This window comes from Hoplias malabaricus, chromosome Y, assembly GCF_029633855.1.
Source record: "Hoplias malabaricus isolate fHopMal1 chromosome Y, fHopMal1.hap1, whole genome shotgun sequence".
Taxonomy (NCBI): domain Eukaryota; kingdom Metazoa; phylum Chordata; class Actinopteri; order Characiformes; family Erythrinidae; genus Hoplias; species Hoplias malabaricus.
Genome location: NC_089820.1, coordinates 23,900,930 through 23,927,815, shown reverse-complemented (window position 1 = coordinate 23,927,815; position 26,886 = coordinate 23,900,930). Strand labels below are relative to the sequence as shown.

Genomic DNA, 26,886 nt, shown 5'->3' with positions numbered 1-26,886 from the left:
TGTGTGTGTGTGTGTGTGTGTGTGTGTTATGTGTGTTTGTGTGTGTGTATGTTATGCGTGTGTGTGTGTGTTATGTGTGTGTGTGTGTGTTATGCGTGTGTATGTGTGTATGTATGTTATGCGTGTGTGTGTGTGTGTGTATGTTATACGTTTGTGTGTTATGCATGTGTGTGTGTTATGCGTATGTGTGTGTGTGTGTGTGTGTGTGTGTGTTATGCGTGTGTGTGCATGTGTGTCTGCAGGCACTGTGTTGTAACACCTGAATGGCATATGCAAATACCTGCCAGCGATTTCATTACTGTAGTGAAATATTACTAATTTTTGCAGACATTTCCATAACAGAATCAACAGCAGAATTGCCCATAACAGTGATGATTATTGTTAATGTTTAGTTGCTATTATTATCATCATTATTATTATCATCATTATTATTATTATTATTATTATTATTATTATTACTATTATTATTATTATTACTATTATTATTATTATTGGTATTATTAGTATAACTACAATTTTTGTGTTCAGTATGTCTTCCCTATTTTCCTGCTGCCATCAGAGGCATCAAGCATGCAACACAAAATACAACCACAACAAGGTAATGGCTTCCTACACTCCTCCTAAAGTTACATAGTGCCGTTTCTGCAGTGCTGAGCCCGAGTGGCTCTATTCTCCCTGTTACAGCTCAGTGGAGCATTTCGATGATTTTGAAGCTGTAATTTTAAGGCAAAAACACTATCTAGAGTTTTTTTACTGATGTTGAGTTGTACACTAAACCTATACATTGTTTTTTTTTCACACAGACCTTTCAGCCAAAACATTAAAATGATATGTATGCAGAACAACAGATGAAGTACAGTTTGTAATGTAAATGCGTGCATGAAATAATAAAAATATAAAATAGTTGCTGAGGTCATGTTTAGAGTTTTCTAAGTGCACTATGAGAAGACACCACAAGGTGGCAGCAATGACCTGAAGATAAAGTTGCCTCTCAAACTCACACTTACATTGGACTAGTTTACAACCAACTCAACCCACCAAACCAAGACTTCAGCCAAGAGTGTTCCACCTGATAATTATTCACCGGGGGGGGGGGGTGTTGTTTCCTGCACTGCAGTGTGAGCACATCCCAAGACCACTTCATTTGCTTACTCTATAAAAAGGACCAACTTAGCAGCCACCCATTGCCCCCCATGGGCCAGAAACCTAAGCTGACTGTGGTCTTATTATAGCTCTGCATCATACAAATGTGACTATGTTGAAGTCTGATGAGCTCAGGCAGCAGCACAGAGTCACAGCCCCTTTCTACTCCCTTGGTGACATGGCTGAAACAGGACTCACCATTTCTCACTGGATCTTCTGCCCAGTGCGGTACCAAGACCATTTTAAAAGAAGGGAACTTGACCAATGTGCAGAACAACATCAGCTATTTGCTTTGCCTGGACCTTCATGCCAAGAACGTAAGGCAGAGGCTGTGGGTGGGAGCACAGACAGTGACAATGAGGATTCAGGAGAACCTCTGTTCAGAATATTACTGGACGTGACCCAGTTCAAACCAGAGGACATCCTGATCCAGGTTTTTGAAGGATGGCTGTTGATTCGTGGGCACCATGGGGTGAGGATGGATGAGCATGGGTTTATATCACGTAGCTTCACCAGACAGTACCATCTTCCGGACCAGCAGCTCCAGGCGGGTGACCTGACGGCTACGTTGTGTCAAGATGGGATACTGGTGGTGGAGACTAAAGACAGATGGTGGTCAGCGTCTGATTAGTGAAGCCATTAGGCTCTTGGTCACATCACCAAATGACGGCGAGGGAAATGGACTGTTTAGGTTTCACATCATTGATGAGCACTGTGTTTAATCATCATGGGATTGTATTTGGAAATGTATTTAAACAAACAATTTGATTTGCATTGTTTTAATATGTCTACATTGTTTAATTTGAAAGCTTGTAAATAACCATATACCTACAATAAATATATACGTTACCTTTAGTATGCTGTGTCGATATTAACTCTTATCTCACACAAACAAAATCTTTGGCTAATCTAATGCTAATGGTTTACTTTCTTATTGGATATGGCGAGATAATCTTGGACACAAGTGAATAACCTAGTGCATCTGTGACTGAGTCATACAAGCACTGCAAAAAACAACCTATTAATCAGTTTCAGCTTTTCTCCAAATGGGCCCGTTTGAATCTCATGATGCGCAAAGCCAGAGAACATAGATGTACCACGATTTTCTCCCTCACATAGTTTACTGACGTCTGAGAAATAACAAATGCCAGTCCTACAGCATAGATTTATGGATACAGTCAAATCAATGTTTATTTACATTGATAATTAAAAAACGAAGGAAACCAACACTGATTGTTTTGTAATAAAGGAGTTTAGCTGCCCTCTTTTCAAATGCAGCAAAACATATTATTTTGGACCTGGGACCCATATGCTTTTAACAGCAATGACTACATAATTTTACTGAAGTATTAAAACCTACAAACTCCAGTCTAACTGATTTGGGAACAGTCACATCCAAATTTACAAAACAATATAGTCCATTTTTGAAATTATTATTATCTTCATAATATAACCACAGTTAGCTAGTAGCTAGCATTTTATTAGCTAGCTAGCTAATAAAATGCAAAGGACAATTAAATGGTCTTAATTATTGTAGACTTTTGTGTTAATTTTACCTATTAATTAGTTAATTCATTTAATAATAAATAATTTAAAATTGTATTTAAATAAAAGACGTACTGGGTTTTTTTTAGCTTGTTGAATTCTGAGTTGCATTTCTGGTACTAGTACTTCCCACGTGTACATTTATTTATTTATTTATTTACATGGCCAAATGAAAATGCTCTTGACAACATAGTTTCAGCCTGTTGTGGAGAGAATAAGTGCCGTATATGTTCATTGGAATTGAATCGGTTCTGTATCGGCTCTAAAGAGTCAACTCAGTGTAGTGCGGTGGAGCTCCGCCCCCGGTGATTCGGAGCGGTGACGCGGGGAGAGTTTGTACTCCACCGCTGGGATCCGTGAGAGAAACAGGTCTGAGCGATGGAGAGACGACTTATAAACACCGCGGCTCGGCTTTAACGAAGGCGGCCCGTCACCGGGCTCGGGATAGGAGGAGTTAAGGGGTTGTTTTTCTTGCAGCCTGGGTAAGGCAGGACAGAAAGTGCTTGTGTATGTAGCTAGTGTTGTGTTCGCGGAGGAGTGAGATAGTTTGGGTCCGTTTACAAGAGTTAGCTCTAGCCGCCGTTGCCTTTAGCCGGCTGGAAGGACTTTGGAGACTGTGTTGTTTGTTTACGACTTCTGGTGTTGCAATGGCGCTCCGAGCGAAAGTGTTGTACGACTTTACTTCAGAAAACCCCGGAGAGATATCCGTTAAGGAGAATGAAGTTGTGACTCTCTACAGTGAGCAGGACATTGAGGGGTGGTTGGAGGGAACCAACACCCGAGGAGAGAGAGGGCTCGTCCCGGCGTCATACGTTGAAGTCTTGAAAAGTGAAAAAGCCAACGCTCACAATAACAACAACCCGTCTGTGGATGCCTTACAGGGCTCTCGGTATGCCAACATCCCCCCTGGAGGCTTTGATTCCGTTCCAAACCAAGCCGGGGACCGCAACAATGCGCCAGTGTCCAGTTTCACAACTTTCTCTGGACCACCACCGCCATCCTCCCACCAGCACCAGCAGAATTACCCAGCCAGCCAGGGAAGTGATGACGACTGGGACGATGACTGGGATGACAACTCCACTGTAGCCGATGAGCCAGGAGTTGTCAGTAGGGGGGTCCACGACTTCGAAGGCAATGGACCCTCCACCTACCGAGTGTCCACCTCCATGTCCCGAGGAGGACATGCCCAGCAGGCTAAAAGCTCAGCCACCGTGAGCAGAAACCTGAACAGGTTCTCGACTTTCGTGAAGTCGGGAGGGGAAGCGTTTGTGCTCGGCGAAGCGTCTGGCTTCGTGAAGGACGGCGACAAGATCTGTGTCGTGATGGGTCAGCATGGCCCTGAGTGGCAGGAAAATCCATACCCTTTCACTTGCACTATTGATGATCCAACCAAGCAGACCAAATTCAAAGGCATGAAAAGTTACATCTCCTACAAACTGACACCAACACACACCCAAAGCCCTGTGAACAGAAGATACAAACATTTCGACTGGCTCTACGCTCGACTGGTGGAGAAATTCCCGGTCATCTCGGTTCCTCACATCCCTGAGAAGCAGGCTACCGGGCGCTTTGAGGAAGACTTCATTTCCAAGAGGAGGAAAGGTCTCATCTGGTGGATGAACCACATGACCAGCCATCCGGTGCTGGCCAGGTGTGATGTTTTCCAACACTTCCTCACCTGCAGCAGTACGGATGAAAAGGCTTGGAAACAAGGGAAAAGGAAGGCAGAGAAGGATGAGATGGTCGGGGCCAATTTCTTCCTCACCATCAGCACACCTGTGGCCCCGCTTGACCTCCAGGAGGTGGAGAGCAAGACTGATGGGTTCAAGGCCTTCACCAAGAAGATGGATGACAGTGTGATCCAAGTCAGCGCCACTCTCAATGAGTTTGCCAGGAAGCAGATAGCTGGATTTAAGAAAGAATACCAGAAAGTTGGACAGTCCTTTAAGTATCTCAGCCAAGCCTTTGAGCTTGACCAGCAGACCTACTCCACTGGTTTGAACCAAGCCATTGCGTACACAGGGGAGGCCTACGAAGCCATCGGCGACTACTTTGCGGAGCAGCCGAAACAAGACGTCGACCCGGTCCTGGACCTGTTAGCTCTGTACCAAGGACATTTGGCCAACTACCCTGACATCATCCACGTCCAGAAAGGTATTTACTCACACATTTGCATGTCCTGTAAGTCTGAAATGCTTGGGCTAGTCCGAACCACAGCAGGGAGTTTTGCATGTCTCTACTTGTTTACTTGGATCCAAGGGCCACATCAGTGGCCTTAGTTTCAGCAAACTGCTGGGTCACATGGGCTGTGTGTGTTTTTCCATTCAGAGAGAAGGAGAGAGAAAATATTGACACGTTGAACAACTGAAACACAGAAATTAACGCAACCACGTCTGCCATAATGTGGTCAATAACTCTGATAAACAACGGGAGGGGAGTCACCTATTAACATACTGTATATTACTGATGGTTACTCCCAGTTTCAGGACTAGAGTGGTCTAACCTAGGAGCCCAGGTTTGCTTTATCAGCTAATAATTTAGTAGATATTACAGACATGGCCTTCGTCTTAACCCCAAGGTTTTTTTTTTTTTTGGTTGACATTACGGTTTAAAACCAGGAAAACCGTGGCTGGCTTGGAACAGGTTTCAAAATAAGGAGCCAGGAACTGTGGTCAGTTTTAGATGAGGTACTTTGGCTTATTTAAAGCCCATTGTGTAGAAATATCTATTTACATTTAATATCAAGGCCACTAAGACTGAACAAACACCACACCATGACAAAGAGTTGGGAAATCATGCAACTTTATCTTGACATGACATCATCTGAACTACCTAAGGGCTGGTTATTACATTTCAGAAGGTATAATGGTTGGCATTACATAGTTTAGTTCACATTTTATTCAATACTATACACCCTTTAGTGACAACATATTCTGCAGTATGTTATTTTAGGGGTCATTCTCATTACCTCTGGCAGTTTTAGTGGCTGTATGTAGTTTACATATATGTTAAAAATTCGTAACGTAACATTTTAGCTGTGTTGAAATGTCCTAAGGCTGCATTTTTTATTTTGAGCCAATATGAGGGATGTGACCCACCCATGAAAGCATACTGTGGTTTCTTGTCTACATCTACAAAAGCTGACTGTGAAATGTGACTCGACTGCATAGACTGAGTATTCATCTGATACCAATCACTAGAAAAACAAATGGAGGTGAACTGTGACGGTCATGAAGGGTATGCACTTGGACAAGAGCCCTTTGACCAGGACGAATGAATACACAGTTTCTTCTGCCATCTTCATAGGATGTTTGTTTGTTTGTTTGTTTGTTGAAGGTGATGGTTTTCAAGTAAAACAGGACACATCATCATCTTCTTCGAGTTAGTACATGAAGGTCTGTACGTTGAGACTAGAAATCAACACTGTCCCTTTAATAAGAGGCGAAAGGCGTGTGTACAAAAAAGCCCACAACTTTTGATGGAGTATAATAACCCTGTCAAAGTAGAGACTTGTCTATTGTGGCGGGACAATGTGTTGGACACGCTGAACGGCTGTGTCATGCTCGCAGGCTCCCGCATTGACCCTGCTGTAACCAATTCAACTTGGACGCTTAGGTCCCTGCTATGGTAGGCCTGTGAAGACTTGGTAATGTCCCGTAGGGTCAATGAAAAACAAATTCTAGACATGATATATAGACCAAATATAAGCTATTATTATTTCATCAGGACTTCATGGTAGTGACAGGTTAATACTACCCCCTCCTGTCGCTGGTAACACAACTGTTACTTTTATTTTCAGAGACAGGAAAAGTATGCCTGAGTGATTTAGGGAACATATCCCTCACCGATATTGGGAGTAGGGTAAGGTCTAGGTCCTGTTATTTAGAAAACCGACATGTCAGATTTGTTTCTGCCCTGAGACTTGAATATTGCCATTTATTGCTTGTGATTGTGGTGTTACCCATGGGTTTTTGGTTGCTTTTTATTTGTCCAACCATTCTACAAATAGTTCACCAGCTCCATGTTATTCATTCCAACTGTCTCCACTTAGATTTAGTGCAGTGTGGATAATAGAAGTCTAGCTGATGTTGAAATTGCTGATTTTGCATTGGGAAAATTCCACTGTCAGAGTACACTTTGGCTATAAAACAATTAATGTTTCAGATTAATTTTTACTGTCAGAATAAAAAGAAAAAAACGGTATATATTACATACCCCACCCAAATAATCTGATCAGAACTCACTGAAGTCTGTAGCTGTTAGTGTTGGTTTAGAATGACCTGTGTAAAAAAAAAAATACTACAGTAGTATGATACTATTAGTGTAATATGGACACTGGCATTTTTCTCTTTGATAGCAAAACTTGTTGTTCTTCCATGCTGTGTTTTGTATTTCCTAAGCTCTCCTTATCTTCAAGAGAGACATCTACTTAGACTTCATCATTTCTTTTCCACCCACAGTTTCACACTTAACACGACTGACTGACTTCAAACTAAACACCCAAGAGAAACCACATGATGCTTTTGCAGCAGGCAGCAAAGACTCTCAATGACAAGGCCAGGGTTTTCTGAAGAAGGTGTTGTTTGTTTGCCCCAAGATGTCTTTTAAAGAGAAGGAAGGGAGGGTGTTTGTAACGTGGCCCTGATTTTGAAAGCTCCATTTTGTGACGAATCTATAATTCAGTCACTTACCATCTGCTTCATTTTCCACCTCCTCCTGCCTCTCTGATGAACCCCTAGTAGATACTCAGAGACTGCCAGGGGAAATATTTAATGTCACATGGTTAAGGGTCTGTTTTATGCAGCTTCACCAGAGTCATAACTTAATTTATTCACTTATAAGTCATTGACTGTTGTTCATGTCGCAAACTGATATTTTTGATGTGTACTAAACCCTCAGGAGTCTTTTATCTTGATTTATGTATTTCTTTCTAAAGTCTCTTTTAAATGCATTTGTTCCTCAAGTCGTTCAGAATAGTTTCAGTTCTCTCTGTAAGGAGCACTGTTTGACCCAGTGCACTGTGTAGAAAGATAACTCAGTCCTTAATCTGAAGAGTTTAAGGCAGATCTTAGAAATTCTTCACATCTTTTGTAAAGACATACCTTAACTTAGGGCTGGACAATAATTTAATATCAGTATATATCGCAATATAACATGTTTCAGTAGCAATTATATGATTTTTAAACACATTTTCAATATCTTAATATATGGTGTAATGTCTGACGGTCTTTACAGTGTGCTGTCGTCTGTTTATTGCACTTAATTTTCAAGTTATTAATATTTTTAACTATTGACAAAGCCGGCGGCATGGCAGGTTAGTGTCGCAGTCACACAGCTCCAGGGTCCTGGAGGTTGTGGGTTCGATTCCTGCTCCGGGTGACTTGTCCGTGAGGAGTGTGGTGTGTTCTCCCTGTGTCTGTGTGGGTTTCCTCCGGGTGAATGTCTGTGAGGAGTGTGGTGTGTTCTCCCTGTGTCTGCTAGGTTTCCTCCGGGTGACTGTCTGTGAGGAGTGTGGTGTGTTCTCCCTGTGTCTGTGTGGGTTTCCTCCGGGTGACTGTCTGTGAGGAGTGTGGTGTGTTCTCCCTGTGTCTGCGTGGGTTTCCTCCGGGTGACTGTCTGTGAGGAGAGTGGGGTGTTCTCCCTGTGTCTGCGTGGGTTTCCTCCGGGTGACTGTCTGTGAGGAGAGTGGGGTGTTCTCCCTGTGTCTGCGTGGGTTTCCTCCGGGTGACTGTCTGTGAGGAGTGTGGTGTGTTCTCCCTGTGTCCGTGTGGATTTCCTCTGGGTGACTGTCTGTGAGGAGTGTGGTGTGTTCTCCCTGTGTCCGTGTGGGTTTCCTCCGGGTGACTTTCTGTGAGGAGTGTGGAGTGTTCTCCCTGTGTCTGCGTGGGTTTCCTCCGGGTGACTGTCTGTGAGGAGAGTGGGGTGTTCTCCCTGTGTCCGTGTGGGTTTCCTCCGGGTGACTGTCTGTGAGGAGTGTGGTGTGTTCTCCCTGTGTCTGTGTGGGTTTCCTCCGGGTGACTGACTGTGAGGAGTGTGGTGTGTTCTCCCTGTGTCTGTGTGGGTTTCCTCCGGGTGCTCCGGTTTCCTCCCACAGTCCAAAAACACACGTTGGTAGGTGGATTGGCGACTCAAAAAGTGTCCGTAGGTGTGAGTGTGTGTGTTGCCCTGTGAAGGACTGGCGCCCCCTCCAGGGTGTATTCCCGCCTTGCACCCAATGATTCCAGGTACGCTCTGGATCCACCGCGACCCTGAACTGGATAAGGGTTACAGATAATGAATGGATGGAATATTGACAAAGCAAAGAAGTTGTTTTTAGATGGTGATGTCATGTTGCTTTCAGTTCTTTCCAGTTTTTCTGTGGCTTTTTTATTGTTCTAATAGATATCAGAATTATATCGTATTATATATTATATATATCGTGTACTGTCGTCTGTACATTGCATGCAATTTTAAAGTTGGTTTAAAAATATTAGTTTATGACAAAGCCCAGATGTTTATGTTTGAAGGTGATATCTGGTTTCTTGTTTGTTCTTGGGCAGATTTTCAGTTGCTTTTATATTATTCGTATTGACATTGGCAGTATATCGATTGAAATTAAGAAATATATCATGATATAAATTTTGGGCATATCGTCCAGCCCAACTTTAACTCATCAGTGTCCATTGGCCATTTTCACCCAAAATGCAGATGCACAAACAAATCCACCATATCATGGTGAGAGATAGATGAGCTATATCTAGTTTATCTTGACCCATATTCATAGCCTCACGAGGCATGTGTGAGCTCAAAGTAATGTGGAATTGAAAGGCAGACTCTACAGAATCGATTGAGCCATATTTGTACTATATTAAAAGGTAGATATCACCACCAACACCCATTCAGGGGCTTCTGAGTGGCCCAGTGGTTTAAGCATTGACCTTGTGGTAGGGAGAGTGCAAGTTCACAGTGATGTCTCAGCCATCCAAAGCTGGCCTCACTCTCTCTGAGTGGGTGGGACAACCTTGCCCGCATGGGGCATCTATTGGCTGATGTGACAGACCTGGGCAGTCAGTGTGCACCTGCAACGCTTGGGTCTGTCCAGTGGTTCACATCATGGGGTGGAATGGAAGTTGACTAATTAATGCGTGAAAATTATACATTGAATTTGACAGACATTATTCTCAGCCTCAGAGGGTTAACCTTGCATGATCTAGGAAATAGCCTTAAGCAACTCTAACATTCTTCTCCTTCCTGTGTAACTCGTGTTTTACATTCCATACTTTTTGTTTTGTGTCTTTTGTAGTCACTGGGGACTAATGAAATTCTAGCCACATCTGTTCATGAACATAACATTGATCTGTGTCAGTGCAGAGCCTCCATTAGCCAGTCGTTATAAAAGGAAGACTTACAGACTTTAGCACATATATCGTCACAAACTGCTGTTACCTTTTATAGTTACTGTTTCGTCTGTTCTCACTTCTGGGCACATAGTGTGAAAAAATGTCTTCTGCTTACGGCTGGAGTCAGTACAGAGGAAGTGCTTAAGCAGAGTTCTGCCTTTTTAGAGAGAGAATGGAGATCGTCCAGCTGCTCGAATGTGCTGACGGGTCCACACACATGTTCCAGTGTCGGGTCTGATTCACCACCGCCTTAACAAAACCCCACAACCCTTACGATTTATGAGAAACCTCAGAAAACACTTCTGACTCCTAATGATGGTCCTGAAATACTTCTCAAGTGGTGGCACATTTCACATTTTAAAGACTAAAATATTGGCAGTGGACAAGTGAAAGTATGTTGCTGTAACATGGCTGGACTGCAGAAAATGTCACTATGCTAATGTAGTTCCTTATAATAATGTGAAGTAATGATAGGGATGGACAATGATTCAATATCAAAATGTTTCAATAACAGTGATATTATTTTCATACACATTATCAGTATTTCAATATACATTATTTACAGTGTCTGTCACTGACTGACGGTCATTAGAGGGCGTTGCCATCAGTACATTGCACTTAATTTTTAAATTGTTAAATAATTGTTAAATAAGTTAAATATTAATATTAACAAAGCCAAGAGGTGGGGGGCACGGTGGAGCAGCAAGTAGTGTCGCAGTCACACAGCTCCAGGGTCCTGGAGGTTGTGGGTTTGATTCCCGCTCCGGGTGACTGTCTGTGAGGAGTGTGGTGTGTTCTCCCCATGTCCGCGTGGGCTTCCTCCGGGTGACTGTCTGTGAGGAGTGTGGTGTGTTCTCTCTGTGTCTGCGTGGGTTTCCTCCGGGTGACTGTCTGTGAGGAGTGTGGTGTGTTCTCCCTGTGTCTGCGTGGGTTTCCTCCGGGTGACTGTCTGTGAGGAGTGTGGTGTGTTCTCCCTGTGTCCGCGTGGGTTTCCTCCGGGTGACTGTCTGTGAGGAGTGTGGTGTGTTCTCTCTGTGTCTGCGTGGGTTTCCTCCGGGTGACTGTCTGTGAGGAGTGTGGTGTGTTCTCTCTGTGTCTGCGTGGGTTTCCTCCGGGTGACTGTCTGTGAGGAGTGTGGTGTGTTCTCCCTGTGTCTGCGTGGGTTTCCTCCGGGTGACTGTCTGTGAGGAGTGTGGTGTGTTCTCCCTGTGTCCGCGTGGGTTTCCTCCGGGTGACTGTCTGTGAGGAGTGTGGTGTGTTCTCTCTGTGTCTGCGTGGGTTTCCTCCGGGTGACTGTCTGTGAGGAGTGTGGTGTGTTCTCCCTGTGTCTGCGTGGGTTTCCTCCGGGTGACTGTCTGTGAGGAGTGTGGTGTGTTCTCCCTGTGTCTGCGTGGGTTTCCTCCGGGTGACTGTCTGTGAGGAGTGTGGTGTGTTCTCCCTGTGTCTGCGTGGATTTCCTCCGGGTGACTGTCTGTGAGGAAGAGACTATTTTTCTGATAGATGTCAGAATTATATCGTATCGACCCAAATTAAGAAATATATTGTGATATTAACTTTGGCTGTATCGTCCAGCTCTAACTAATGATTTATAACGCTATATAAAGATAATATGATCATTAGACCAGCAACAACGGTGAAGAAAGGTATAGGTTTTTTCTTTTCTTGAATGATGACAGTGGCTATAGCTGGGATGTACTCTCCTTATTTGACACAAGCAAAAACAGTTCCGTGTTCTGTGGTCTTAATGAAATGTCTGTGATATGCTTTGGTGAAAACACCACAAGGATCAAACACCACAGCAGCGCTGTGCCCCCGCTCTTTCCATACATTTTATCCCATGTTTTCTGGTTTTGGCAACCTGCAGAAAACTGACTGCATGGCCTTGTGTCATAGTGTGTGGGTTGGTGGGCTCCAGATCCCTGAATTAATGTGCATATGTATTGAATAAGTACATTTTCATATTATGTCCATGACATAGCAATGCCCTGTGTTTACTTGTTACAGGATTAAGAGCGGTCAAAAAGACTTTTCTGTTAAGGAATTAAGCACACATTCACAAGAGTGAAAGCCCATTTGTCTGCTCCCTGCTCCTGTAACGTGGTAAAGGGAGGTCATAGCCAACCACTGTTCACAACTCTCAAGCCAACAGTGAAGCAGTTAGGAGCAGTGTTGTGTAATGCATTGTTACGTAATAAGCAAAGTGTTACTGCAGCAATCGGATTGATTGTGGCGCTCTCTCTCTCTCTCAAACTCGTCTCCTTGTGTCTCTAGCTCTTCCTTGTCTTTGCTCACTCATTTTCCCCACAGACTTTTCTATCAAGTGCCTCCTGTGAGTCATCTTTCCTTTTATTGCATTTTCCCCTCAAGGTGTCGAATATTAGCTGGCCATTTAGCACATCTAGTCTGTCAATTTAAAATGGGTTGGCTGAAGAAAACTTAACGTAAAACCAAAACCAGGGTCTTTCTTGTTGATCTAAATGTCTAGACATGACTCCTCAAACATAAACCTTTGCTTTCAGTTTGACCCTTCAGGGTCTGTTTAGCATGTGTAATGTTATCGCCTGCCATATCTCTTCATAATGTACTGTTACTATTTAACTTCTCCGGTGTGACGCATCAGCCAGTGAGGCGTCTGACTTGAGACAAGCATATTGAAGCACTTGTCAGTGTGGTCAGTGTGGCTGGCAGGGAGAGGCATGGCTATAGACATTTGTATTCACACTGCAGTAGATCGTCTTGAGCTTTTGACACTGTGGCCTCTTTCTTACATGCACAGAAACCCAGGAATGTTCCAGAGTTTACCAGGAGGAGCTGTCTGTGTGAATGCAAACACGCGTAATATTCGTCCTCCTAGCACCGTGGGAGCATCTCTGGGTAAAGTCAGAGCTAGTCCGTTTGTGAATAGAGCCGCTAATATCCCAGAGTATCTCCTGCACATGCTGCAGAGACGCCGCTCCACGCATAAAGCACGTGGCACGCGTCCCGTTGCGTGAATGAGTCTCAGACAGAAAATCTCCCACTGTGTGAAAGGACCACTTCAGAAGAGTTTCTCTAGGGTTTCTGCTTATTCATGTGTGAAAGTGACAATTAGTCATTGTTCGCAATGAGGAGCAGCAGCTCTGTTTTTTTTAGCCGTTTTCACCTGTTCTCTTTCCTCCCCGTTCCCATTTTCTCAGTTTTCACACAGTGCTCTTATTTCTCCACGCTCTTTGTGCTTGTTTTGCTTCGTTTAGCCTCGTCTTTGTGTTGTCACATAAACGCGGGTTTAGCTCTACGATTGGAGAGACCCCGACAAGAGGGCGGGGCAGTTTTAAAGTGTCTACCCTTGACGTCAGAAGGAACACAAGATCTGAATGATTCATTTAATCCCGTGATTTCTGACTTAGGCAGCCCACAGAAACTGACAAGTTGGACAGTGTGTGTTGGTGGGCTCCAGGTCCTCAAATTAACGCTCACATGCACTGAACAAGTGGGTTTCTCATAATAAATCCCCTTTAAATCAGGGGAGCGGATCCTACCCCAGAAGTGTCACTTGAGAATTGTCCTGAGCGACTCCGAGGAAAAGGCTGCTGTGGCCAGAAGGCAGAATGTGAAGAGTTGTTTAGGGGGATGGGAGATTTAGGAATGTCTCGCATGTTTTCCTTCACTAAGAAGGGAAGTCAGCCATCTGTGCTTTCTGTGCTGCGCTACATGACACTGCACAAAATAATGAGAACATATGCCTGTAAGACACAGAGGAACATAGTATGGAGGTGGGCTGTCACTTGGCTGTAGACCTATAGAGGATGTTGTTGTTATTTGGTTGTAAACGGTGTGGGCCTGTTTCCCAAAGAGGGATTAAGCTTATTCTTGAGTTTCTATTTTTCTTTCAGGGGGAAGTCTCCATTCAAAATCCAGTGTAGTCCAGGATTAGGCCATCAGTGAATTTAGCTTTAAATAGCGGTACTGCTTTGTGTGGTGGATAAAATGTCAATGTCTGACTGTTTTCCACGGATGCTGAGGTATTGAAATAGGCATGTCTTTACTCGGCAGGGATTTTCCTTCTGTAACACGACAGACCTATTTTAGTGTATCTCATGTTGCTCACAGGAAGTTGTCTGTCTGCTCTCATGTTGAGTTAATTATTAACTGATTCACTGAAGAAAAAGAAAAATCCCCATTCCACTCACAGATGGATTCGTTTTAAATCGTCTCAAAAACATCTCCATGAGTATCTTTTATAGAAAGAACCCACAGCTCCCAGTGGCTGGCATTTTACCAGAGGGAGCTACTTTAAATCGCAGTAACACTGTGTTTTTGTTTATTTCAATCCCTTTACCTGAAAGAAAGAACTGCGAGCCCCAACCCCTGGGATCTGACCGATTATTGACCCTTTAAAGGGGACGTATTATGAAGGAAAATCACTTGTTCACTGCATCTGCGTATTAACCAAACCCTACACCCTTAAACAAGACCACACACTCAGCTTTTTTTGGGCTGCCTAAGTCAGAAAACATGGGATACATGAGTCATTATGATGTTGCCCCGCTACTTTAGAGGAGTCCCACCTTCTCCTGAGTACAAACAGAAGAAAGAGAACATAGCGAAAATGGCTAAAAACCAGAGCTTCTGCTCCTCACTCCTGACTGCTGTTTACTAGGGTCGGGGTGAACAGTGGGCCTGGACGTTGTGGGTTTAAGACCCGATCCGGGTGACTGTCTGTGAGGAGTCTGTTGTGTTCTCCCTGTGTCTGCGTGGGTTTCCTCCGGGTGACTGTCTGTGAGGAGTGTGGTGTGTTCTCCCTGTGTCTGCATGGGTTTCCTCCGGGTGCTCCGGTTTCCTCCCACGCTCCAAAAACACACGTTGGTAGCTGGATTGGCGATTCAAAAGTGTCCATAGGTGCGAGGGTGTGAGTGAATGTGTGTGTGTTGCACTGTGAAGGACTGGCGCCCCCTCCCGGGTGTATTCCCGCCTAGACTCTGGACCCACCACGACCCTGAAATGGATAAGAGATTACAGATAATGAATGAATATGTCCGCTTTAAAGTGTACAAACATTGACAAGTGGAAGGAAATTTCTGCCAACTTTGTGAAAATTATCCAGTGTATGTTTATAACCTCTGTGTGGGCTTCAGATGGATGTGTTGGACATGGAATTTTTATGGTGTGTGTGTTTGTATAGTGTTGGGTTCTGCAGTGTTGATTAATTGATGTTGGCACAACAGTAACCCACTGGATGCAGCTGTTGCTTGTTGCATGTTTCTTCGTCACTTCACTTCCTCCTCTAAGGTGTGAAATTACAGCCTATGAGGAAACAGAGGGGTTTCAATCTAAGACAGATATTTGTATTTGATTTTCATACTTGGAGGCATGTGTTTTGGGAATTTCTTTAGACAGGAAAGATTACTGTAGGATATTGGACTATGTACATTTTTCACTGTTTGCTACAGGTCCTACAAATATTGCACACATCTGTGTGACACTGGTTCTTATCAGAATTCATATTATTACATTGCCATTTTGTATAATTTACCAACAGAGCCCAAACCTCCTGAACAAACAGAGAGATTGGATTATAGATTAAATCACCAAATGTCAAAAATAATTGTGGTGCATTGACTCAATGAATCTCTGTAGGCTTTGATTGTTTCTCCTAGTTCTCTCTGAGACACTGTGACTCGTAGCTAAGTTTGATTTCAGTTCTCTTGTGGCTAACACAAATATTTTCACTTTGCGTCCTTGTTGAATGTTGCACGGTGATGTGAACTGAAGGCTCATTGTGAGCAATAGTCGGACAGTAGCATAGAACGTGCTAAAATCACCCATGGTTGGCTCCCTTGAGTTGATTAATTTGGAAATTAAAGCAACATTAGGTACTATCTCTACCTTAAAGTTAAAAATTCCAACTCATTGTGATTCTTCACTGAGCTGTAATAGAGGACAGAGAGCATCTGTGATTGCTTCTGTGGACACAGCACTGCAGAAACTACACAATGATATCACTGGAGCAGGGTAGGAGGTCACCTCCCCTACCGACCCCCTTTGATTTCAGGACAGTGCTTTAAAGAAATTACTCTATGCCTCTGTAGGGGAAGCCCAGGAGCAAAAATACTAGATCTTACCTAATGTTGCTTTAAAGTAGGTTGTGTATTGACACATTGCATAGTTTAGTAGGTAGTGGAGTAAACTAGGACTGTGAGTAATAGATGTGGTGCAACTGTGGTAGTTTTAGATGTGGTGCAGACATATAATCATTTTAAAAACTATATAAATATAAACACAAAATGGAAGAAAAAAAAATGTACACCAACACTCAGTGCAAACTTTATTTACCCAGACATTGTAGTTAGCCCGGCCGCTCCTGTTCTAACAGTAATGGTGAATTCCATGTCTTAATTTTGACTTTACCTAGGGCTGGACGAAACAAACAAAATCTATATCGCGATATATTTCTTAATTTCAGTTGGTGCGATAGAATTCCGATATCGATATGAAGAATATAAAAGCCACAGAACAAACAAGTAACATGACATCAGCTTCAAACCTAAACTTCTCGGCTGTGTCAATATTAATATGGGTAAATAATTGAGTTGAATGAACTGATGGCAATGTGTTTAAAAATCATGTCATTGTTATTGAAACATTTAATATTGAGATATCAATTTTTATATTGTCCAGCCCTCTCCTCCCCCCTTGTTTTCAAGCATCATCTCTGAAACAGAGTTACACGGTGTAGCAGTTAAAATCTTCCATTACGAAACAGGTCAACCCCCAGCTTTTATAACAATCTTCCTGTTCCGCCTTAAATGTTGCTGTAATATCAGGTGCTGGAATGTAAAAGATTCATCATTTAAGGTGGAACTGGAAATGAACTAGCTACCTACCTGTGTGCTACCAGCGATGTTTATGTATGTTATGAATTATAGGAACATTATATATTGAAGCTACATTAAACCAAGGTAATGCAGTTGTTAACATAGGTTTTTATAGAATAATTATTTTTGTTTTAGTTTACTCTGCAAGAAGATCTGAGACCCCCAACCCCCTCTCCAAATGGAGTAATGGGATTCACCGTAATTCTAAAAATATGTTTAGTAGTGGTGTGGAGAAAAAAAAAGGAAATATCATTCATTCATTCATTGTCTGTAACCCTTATCTAGTTCAGGGTCGCGGTGAGTCCAGAGCCTACCTGGAATCATTGGGCGCAAGGCGGGAATACACCCTGGAGGGGGCGCCAGTCCTTCACAGGGCAACACGCTCACACCTACGGACACTTGAGTCACCAATCACCAACGTGTGTTTTTGGACTGTGGGAGGAAACCGGAGCACCCGGAGGAAACCCACGCAGACACAGGGAGAACACACCACACTCCTCACAGACAGTCACCCGGAGGAAACCCACGCAGACACAGGGAGAACACACTACACTCCTCACAGACAGTCACCCGGAGGAAACCCACACAGACACAGGGAGAACACACTACACTCCTCACAGACAGTCACCCGGAGGAAACCCACGCAGACACAGGGAGAACACACCACACTCCTCACAGACAGTCACCCGGAGGAAATCCACACAGACACAGGGAGAACACACCACACTCCTCACAGACAGTCACCCGGAGGAAACCCACGCAGACACAGAGAGAACACACGACACTCCTCACAGACAGTCACCCGGAGGAAACCCACGCAGATACAGGGAGAACACACCACACTCCTCACAGACAATCACCCGGAGGAAACCCACACAGACACAGGGAGGACACACCACACTCCTCACAGACAGTCACCCGGAGGAAACCCACGCAGACACGGGGAGAACACACCACACTCCTCACAGACAATCACCCAGAGGAAACCCACACAGACACAGGGAGAACACACCACACTCCTCACAGACAGTCACCCGGAGGAAACCCACGCAGACACAGGGAGAACACACCACACTCCTCACAGACAGTCACCCGGAGGAAACCCACGCAGACACAGGGAGAACACACCACACTCCTCACAGACAGTCACCCGGAGGAAACCCACGCAGACACAAGGAGAACACACCACACTCCTCACAGACAGTCACCCGGAGGAAACCCACGCAGACACAAGGAGAACACACCACACTCCTCACAGACAGTCACCCGGAGGAAACCCACGCAGACACAGGGAGAACACACCACACTCCTCACAGACAGTCACCCGGAGGAAACCCACGCAGACACAGGGAGAACACACCACACTCCTCACAGACAGTCACCCGGAGGAAACCCACGCAGACACAGAGAGAACACACCACACTCCTCACAGACAATCACCCGGAGGAAACCCACGCAGACACAGGGAGAACACACCACACTCCTCACAGACACCCGGAACGGGACTCGAACCCACAACCTCCAGGAGCTGCTGTGCCACTGTGCTGCCAAGGAAATATCAGTTATATTTTATTTTATAATGTAGTCATATAGGGTCACAATATAAATAATTGGAAAAAAGTATGGGTCTCTAGCAATGAAAACATTTAAAAACCCTGATCTGATTCATTATGCACACATGAATTTAACACATACCTGCCCAAGGCTATGCATCAAGATGAGGCTTTAAAACCCCCAGCATTGGGCTGTGGATCATTGGTACTGCATTTTTCTGGTGTGATGGAGCAGCATCCAATATCTTTGGGATGTGCCGGAGTGGGGTTTGTGATCTGGAACTAATCCTCCAGCTTCAGTATTGGATCTCATCAATGTTTATACCGCTAATAGTAATCAAAGGCTCACAGTAAAGTTTTAACATCTACTGCAGAACCTTCCTTGAAAAGTAAAGGCTGTTATTAGGGCCAATGAGGGGAAAACTCCTTGTGAATTCCCTTAAGAAATATCGGGCCGATGAGCGTAGGTATAATGAACCCGTAATATATTTTTAGAATTGTTTAGCTATACTTCCACTCAAATAAAATTTCTGCCATCCCTGTGATCTTCCCAAAGGTGCCCTAACCAAGGTGAAGGAGAGCCAGAAGCACGTGGAGGAGGGGAAGATGGAGAGACAGCAAGCGGATGGCATCAACGAGCGCTGCAACATCATCTCCTTCGCCACCCTGGCCGAGATCCAGCACTTCCACCACATCCGAGTCCGCGATTACAAGGCTCAGATGCAACACTACCTGCAGCAGCAGATCTCATTCTTTCAGAAGGTTACAGGCAAACTGGAGGACGCCCTGAGGAAATACGACAATGCCTAGATCGACCACGGCCGAACCTCACACCTCACTTCACCCACTGTCCTGGTGTAGAGCCAGGCGAGTGTGAGCCAGCTCTGATTAGCAATACTATAAACTGAGAACCGAGCAAACAACCTCCCTCTTGGTTATCTCTGTGAATTCTTTAGCCATGCAATGAATGTCTTGCCACAGCTATGAGGGGCTAAATAAAGCTTAGAGGAAAATATGTGGTGAGATAGTGTTAACCCTCTCTAGGAGAGGTTGTTGTTTTTTTTTCCAGAAAGGTGGGAGCTGTCGGTTTGAACTAAGAACAGCCACGAGGGCAGGGCCGGTGGTTTCCACCTCTGAAACCAGCCTTTGGAACACCTGCACCACCTGCGTTGTGAAACCAGTACAGAGGGGAAGGTGCAAGAAAGCGCTCCACTGGAAAGTACGCAGCCACAATTGGACTGAGTCGTGTAAGCTTTATCGTCACAAAGCAACTGCTTATGCTACTAATGTAACATGTTTTAGAGGACATTATTTGCCCAGCCTTCTCACGCTGTTGACTAAACCTTTTAATATGAAGGACAGCTTTTCCTCAGCGCCGTTTTGTGGCTTTCCACTGCCAGCCTTTGGAGCACCTGAGCTCTTTCAAGGTAGCCAACGTTCTACAAGAATTCAAAAGATCAATAACTCACAGAGCAGCTGTGTTCACTTGGTCGTGCCTTCAACCCTGTCCTTGTTTAAATAATTCTTTAAAGCAGTGTGTATTCACAGTGTGTATCGTCCTGATATTTGATTTTACAAGGCCCGGTTTTATTATCTAAGATCTCAGCTGCTAGGCCATGTCTTGGGAAAGGAAGGATGCCCTAATTTGGCTCTCCTGGCTGGTTTTTCCCATGTTATTTTAAGTACGGCACTGGAGACAGAGCATTTAGGAAAAACAGTTGCACCCCAGTTAGATTACCCAATCATTCCCGAAAGGAACACAAAACTACTCCCGTGGGTCAGCATCCAACTAAATCAAGAGAGGCAGGAAATCAAACAGAGCAAAACTATGATGATAAACCAAGCACAGCTCACTCAGGACTGTTTTTTTGGATTTTGTAATGGAGACTAGACAGGGCTCTCCTCGGCTGACGAGCCTGGTGTTTGAGTCGTAATGTCCCAGTAGGGATGAGAATTTATTTTCTGAAGGATGAATGAAAGAAACATGTTTTATTTAACATTTCTGCTGGAGGAAAAAAAAGAATGTTATCTTCCAAAATAAATCTCCTACACAATTCAGCTCTGCGATGTCCTTCTCTGTTGTGAAAGTGTTGTTATTCTTAGTTGATGCTAATTCGGTGCCTCATGAATAAGGAAAATGTTGCAGTGTTGTTTTTAATGATGTGATGCGCCAAAGCTTCGTCTTATTTGGCCACGAGTCGTATCTATCTATCTGTGAATGAAACGCCGTGATTAGAGGCTAAAGTTGCAGAAGAACACTCGGATTTGTTGTTAGTACAAGCTTCGGTGTGTTTACACTAAAGCGTGGTCAGGAGGGTTACAGCACAAACACGTTTTTAAACAGACCACACAACTGAGCTTCAGTTCAGATTCAGTCGGATGCAGAAGATTGAAACCCTGAGTCGAGGTAGTGGTTAACTTTCAGAGCTGGGGGACAGTCCTCAGAGCAGGTTTTCTTGATTGTGGGTGTAGCCAGATGACTTGAGTCTGGTCGGAAAGAGCTGTGGGACTTTCCTGTTGGACAGTACTCAACTTTGGGATTACGTTATCAGGAGCTTTGAATTCCCCACTCCTTGGTGAGTGCTGACATCACAGCTCAGGGGTTTGAGATGCAGGGGCTTGGGTGGTGCCTTCTGTCAGTGGTGTCTTTATTATATAAATATAAAAATACACATTTTTTGTGGAATATGTTGAGATACAGCTAAAAAGAAAAAGTTTTCTGAAAGATCTTCCAAAATATTGACTGATAATGACTGTCAGAGCAAAATAATTATTATTCAGGGTCCCTTCCTATTGGTCTGTTTGGGATTATACATTGCCATCGCTGTGGGAAAAACCTTGTATCCATTTAGAGCATTGTCTGACGTAATATGAAAATAGCAGCTGTTGTTTACGCTGTGTTGATGAATACAGTGATAGAAGTGGCCTAAAATGGAAAGAGAGAAATAGAGAGAGAGAGAGAAGGTGCGAGTCTTGTTCAAAGCTGTCAGTGCACAACCATGGCATTTCTTGTTTAATAAAAAGAGGAAGCTGTGTTTTCTATGTATTCTATGAAGGATGTGAGAATGATGATCGCTCTGGCACCGGTCACAGCTCTGAAGTCGAAACTGTTTCTCATCAGTGTTTCTTTTTATCTCCAACTCTGAAAATGCTGAATGTTGAGGGTAAAGTGTTGTTATTTTTCCCGAGAGCATAATTTGACAGGAGCGTGGCTGTTAACTGAAGGTAGAGGGTCTCAGTGCTGGTGATTTAAGTGCTGTCCTGAATACATTCCCTAAAGAACTGTGGCTTTAATGGTGACAGAATGTGGGTTTTCAGCACCGTGGCGTGGGAACGGGGCTTGTTTGCCAGGCTTTGGTCCTTTTCTCTCTTTGGCTCTGGCACGGAGCCCTGGCCCTCAGCTTACGCTCGGCTTTCAGCAGGACGGACCTCAGGGCTCTTAGCCAAATTAACCTCCCACCAACGGGCATGGGTCCTCCCATCAATCCTGAGCGACAGAGCCGTATAACTCTGAGTTTGGTGAGTTGTTATGATGTAAAATCTTGAAATGGGAGTGAAGGAGTTGCCATTTATGGTCAACGGTTTTTATATCACATGTATACGTCATTTCTTCTGAAATCAAGGTGTGATTGATCTGCTGCTGTTAAGGCCTCTGATATTAACCAAGGCTTTACTCTAAGTGGTTATCAGTTTTGTGAGGATTTGATGACAGCCATAAGAACAAACTGATGTTTGATGATTAGTTCTCGATCACAGTCGATGAAACCCCATCCCTCCAGAGAACACGGTTCAACTGCTCCATTCAGTGCTGGGGCTTCCATACTTTTCTAGCCAACACTTGTGGAGCTCATGTGCACCTGCTCCAGTGCATTTTATTTTATTGGCAGCTTTCTTTGGATATCACCATTGGATGTGATGAACTCACAAATTAGACTTTTGGCCATTTAGGACTGGTTTTCCAGAGGTGGTGCAGCAGGTAGCGTCTCAGTCACACAGGGACCTGGAAGTTGTGGGTTCGAGTCCCGCTCCGGGTGACTGTCTGTGAGGAGTGTGGTGTGTTCTCCCTGTGTCTGCGTGGGTTTCCTCCGGGTGACTTGTCTGTGAGGAGTGTGGTGTGTTCTCCCTGTGTCTGTGTGGGTTTCCTCCGGATGACTGTCTGTGAGGAGTGTGGTGTGTTCTCCCTGTGTCTGCTAGGTTTCCTCCGGGTGACTGTCTGTGAGGAGTGTGGTGTGTTCTCCCTGTGTCTGCGTGGGTTTCCTCCAGGTGACTGTCTGTGAGGAGTGTGGTGTGTTCTCCCTGTGTCTGCTAGGTTTCCTCCGGGTGACTGTCTGTGAGGAGTGTGGTGTGTTCTCCCTGTGTCTGCGTGGGTTTCCTCCGGGTGACTGTCTGTGAGGAGTGTGGTGTGTTCTCCCTGTGTCTGTGTGGGTTTCCTCCGGGTGACTGTCTGTGAGGAGTGTGGTGTGTTCTCCCTGTGTCTCCGTGGGTTTCCTCCAGGTGACTGTCTGTGAGGAGTGTGGTGTGTTCTCCCTGTGTCTGCTAGGTTTCCTCCGGGTGACTGTCTGTGAGGAGTGTGGTGTGTTCTCCCTGTGTCTGCGTGGGTTTCCTCCGGGTGACTGTCTGTGAGGAGTGTGGTGTGTTCTCCCTGTGTCTGTGTGGGTTTCCTCCGGGTGACTGTCTGTGAGGAGTGTGGTGTGTTCTCCCTGTGTCTCCGTGGGTTTCCTCCAGGTGACTGTCTGTGAGGAGTGTGGTGTGTTCTCCCTGTGTCTGCTAGGTTTCCTCCGGGTGACTGTCTGTGAGGAGTGTGGTGTGTTCTCCCTGTGTCTGTGTGGGTTTCCTCCGGGTGACTTGTCTGTGAGGAGTGTGGTGTGTTCTCCCTGTGTCTGTGTGGGTTTCCTCCGGGTGACTTGTCTGTGAGGAGTGTGGTGTGTTCTCCCTGTGTCCTCCGGTTTCCTCCCACGGATTCAGAAGATTGTCCTTAGGTGCGAGTGTGTGCACCTAACCACTGGAATGCATTGCGTGGCAGTGCCGGTCCCAAAGCCCGAATAAATAGGGAGTGTTGCGTCAGGAAGGGCAGATCGATGTACCAGATCAATGGTGTAGATCGCAGTTGATCCGCTTTAGCGACCCCTGACGGGACGAAGAAGAGGAGTGGTTTTCCAGACAGGGATTAAACTTTTTCCTGGACTATATCCTCCTTTCAATGGAAAATCACAGTTCAAAATGCCATGTAGTCTAGGACAAGTCTTAGTCCCTGTCTGTGGAACCACCCCATATGGCATGTACACAGCACAGAGGAGTATTTATAAAAAAAAAAAAAAAAAAAAACATATTTAAGCCCTGGCTGCCTCCAAAATTACAAAAGCATTCTTTATAATTATCAAAATCCATGACGTTGAATCAACCACCTTGACACGAGTGCATCGTCTGTGTGTGTTCCCTGACTGTGCAGATGCGTATCCATTGAGCCGTGTCAGTTTATCAGATTGCAGTTTAATTAGAAAATAAATAAATAAATTTGCACAGGTCCAGATGGTGAACAGTGGTGACAATTCAAGTGATGATCCAAACGAGTCACTGAAGACATCAACAAAATAAATATCGGAATGTGTATTGAAGGATAACTTTGTGCAGACTTTGGAACTCATGCACACGATGAAGTAGGGTTTAACTTTGTTTAAAATGGTGGGCATTAATGGTGCATTCAGTGTAATGGCCCAATTTCTAATTAGAGCACATTCTGTTTGGCTCTTTTCATAACAATTGCACTGGAGCCATGAGATTCCTTCTTAGATTAAAACCCAATTCCTGCTCCACCCTCCTGTTAAATACTGCAGCCATTAGTCAGAGAGAGAGGGCATAGTATGAAAACAAATCCCAAATTCCAAACAGTTGGAAAAGGCTTCGCTCCAGGCTCTCCCAAAAATCTTGGCCCAAACTTGTGTTCACATTAAATATTCTACTCATACATTATTTTCTTCAGGGTGGTGTCTCTGCTGCACAGCTCCGGGGGCCACAGGGGACTGGGTTAGAGCCTCATCACGAGTCAAATTCAGCGTGGAGTTCAGTGTCTTCTCCCCAAGACCCTTACCCAGTTTGTGCTTGTGTGCTCCTTATGTCAGTCCCGAGTCCATGTGAAAAGGAAGGGGACCTGGATATCACACGCTGCCGTAACCTCGGAATTCCCAGAAATGCTTCTGAATGACTTCCAGGAACATGCCACACAAAGGCTGCATTTCCAGTTCCTGGGCTTTGATGAGTGCTTGACCCTGCTGAGCTGGTAGGAGCTGAGTCAGTTTAATGGGCCAGAGTTGACACTACACAGACTTTGTCCTGGGGAAACCCCGGCTGCTCCACCCTCCACAGCTTCTCGGCCCTGGAGATCAGGGTTTGAATTTCCTTGTCCTCCTCCCTCACGATACTGACCAGATCCTGCGGAGGAAGGAGTTTGAGATCTAAAAACATGCTCAGTGATATCTGTTAGCCGACTTAAACCAGCAATCCATCAGTGAAAGTCAGTAATAATGTAACAATCTAGAGACCGTGGAGCTGTTGTAGGTTCTTTTCTTTTGTGATTAGTAAGTCTTGGGTCACCAATAATGGACTGGTGTTCATCTCTTGCGACCAATTATTCTACGTAGGACCCACCGTGAAACTGAACAGGATGAAGCAGTTACAGAAGTCTTTGATCATGATATATTCTGTGTTCAGGTGTTTACGGACTTTAAGGTCCAACCAGTTTGTAAAATCGCCATAAAAATGAAATAAAATTAAATGGAGCAGCTGAACATGAGCCTTAAATCATGGAGCCAAAGCTTAGCATGGGTAAGTTGGTTCTTAACCCCTATCAATGGGATGGAGCGGTGGAACTGTCTGTTTGAGTAATGGAGCGCCATCTATGCGTTTTTTGAAGTTGTTCCAAATCTGATCATCCAGCATCAGCACCTGACCTCTCTAAAGTCTCATGGCTGAATGCTATCCGATCCTCACAGAAATGTTCCAACACCAAGCTTTTAAAGCCTTTCCAGAAGAGCAGAAGCTGTTACTGTGGTGATGAGAAGTCCTTAATTTCAGCAGACGAGTTGGAAGTGGTGGTTTCCACCAACTTTTGGCTTTGGGTAGTGTATGGGTGGGTTGCTGCAACATGTAGGATGCTTCACATAATGTCTGTCTTTGATTTGATCAGAAATGACAGAAGGAATAGCATTGGGTCAACAACAAAAAAATCAACGCAACGATTTGTGACAGTCTTCTTGAGTTGTGTCAACTTCTAGATAAATTACATTGATCCAACAAAGTGTTTTGAGTACGGTGAGTTTCTTTGACAGACAGTAAAAAGCATTTTTATAACATGAACTTAATAAATGTCACCATCAACGGACATTCAACAGTATGATTACTTTTATTACGTGCTGTGATCACATCTCACGTCTTTCACATACATGAAACAGTTAAAAATATGTATTATGTTTACTGTATAAATGTCAGTTATAAGGCTCCATTTCAGTCGAGTGTGAGACAATTTAAACATTGATGGAAAAACATGAGAACATTCATAAAAACTGTAATACAAACTTCTCTCTCCTCCGTTCCCTCTCCCTCTGTTTAATTTGTTGTGCCTTAAGTCTCAAAGTGAGTAGATAATTAAATTACAAAAGCACCCCAGGGTCATAAAAGTGTTCTTAGCGGTTGTACCACTGTCTCTCACTGAGTTAAGGAACGCTAGTCGGCTAGCTGGCTAATTCTGCCTATATTTACCAAACACAAACCATCAACTAGGGTGACCAGACGTCCTCTTTTTTAGACTTAAAAAAATGTCCGGCATTTTGTTTTTCTATAGCTTACATAGAACTTCGAGAAGTTTCGTTCACAAACTAGTCCCGCCCTCCCCTACTCCGATTGGTTCGCTTGAGTGAGAAGGGGGCGTGGTGAAGTAGCCTAAAATCTTCTGATTGGACGGTCTGACTGTAGAGCTACCGTTATTGGTCGATAACCTTCTCTGTAAACATTTAATTGGTCAGTCTGCACGTCAGTAGTCCTTGTTTACGTCAGGCAAAGCTCATGTACCTACCCTCATCTCGAGCAGCTATGCTGAAACGTAAATGTAAGTTCTCGGATGAATTAAAAAAGAAATTCCCATGTTTTGTGTAGTAAATAAAGGTGTAAAGGACCTAAGAGCAAACATAGGTTCAGCTAAGAATACAACGAGGGGCGAGAGCCCCACCCCCGGAGACGTGTCCTCTTTTTCACCATCTCAGATCTGGTCACCCTGCCATCAACACACAACACAACGGAAAAACGGGCAAACCTAAACACACCAATGAAATAAGCCACCTATTTGGGTTATGAAAATGGTTATAAACCACACCCTGGTAGCTTTTTTGTGCCTTATACACAATAAAGTGTGCGTGGAGA

The 26,886-nt window shown here is 44.4% G+C and overlaps 2 protein-coding genes across 2 annotated transcripts; both read left to right on the top strand.

The window, feature by feature from the left end:
- The first annotated feature begins 1,321 nt into the window (after positions 1–1,321).
- Positions 1,322–1,774, top strand: hspb3 (heat shock protein, alpha-crystallin-related, b3). Its single transcript, XM_066655363.1, has one exon. The coding sequence runs from the start codon at positions 1,322–1,324 to the stop codon at positions 1,772–1,774; it is 453 nt and encodes a 150-aa protein (XP_066511460.1).
- A 1,265-nt stretch (positions 1,775–3,039) lies between these two features.
- On the top strand, positions 3,040–20,545 carry LOC136679283 (sorting nexin-18-like). The gene is made up of 2 exons (XM_066657725.1): positions 3,040–4,842; positions 19,031–20,545. Exons 1-2 carry the CDS (start codon positions 3,336–3,338, stop codon positions 19,282–19,284), a joined length of 1,761 nt encoding a protein of 586 aa, XP_066513822.1. The 5' UTR covers positions 3,040–3,335; the 3' UTR covers positions 19,285–20,545.
- Positions 20,546–26,886: the final 6,341 nt, after the last annotated feature.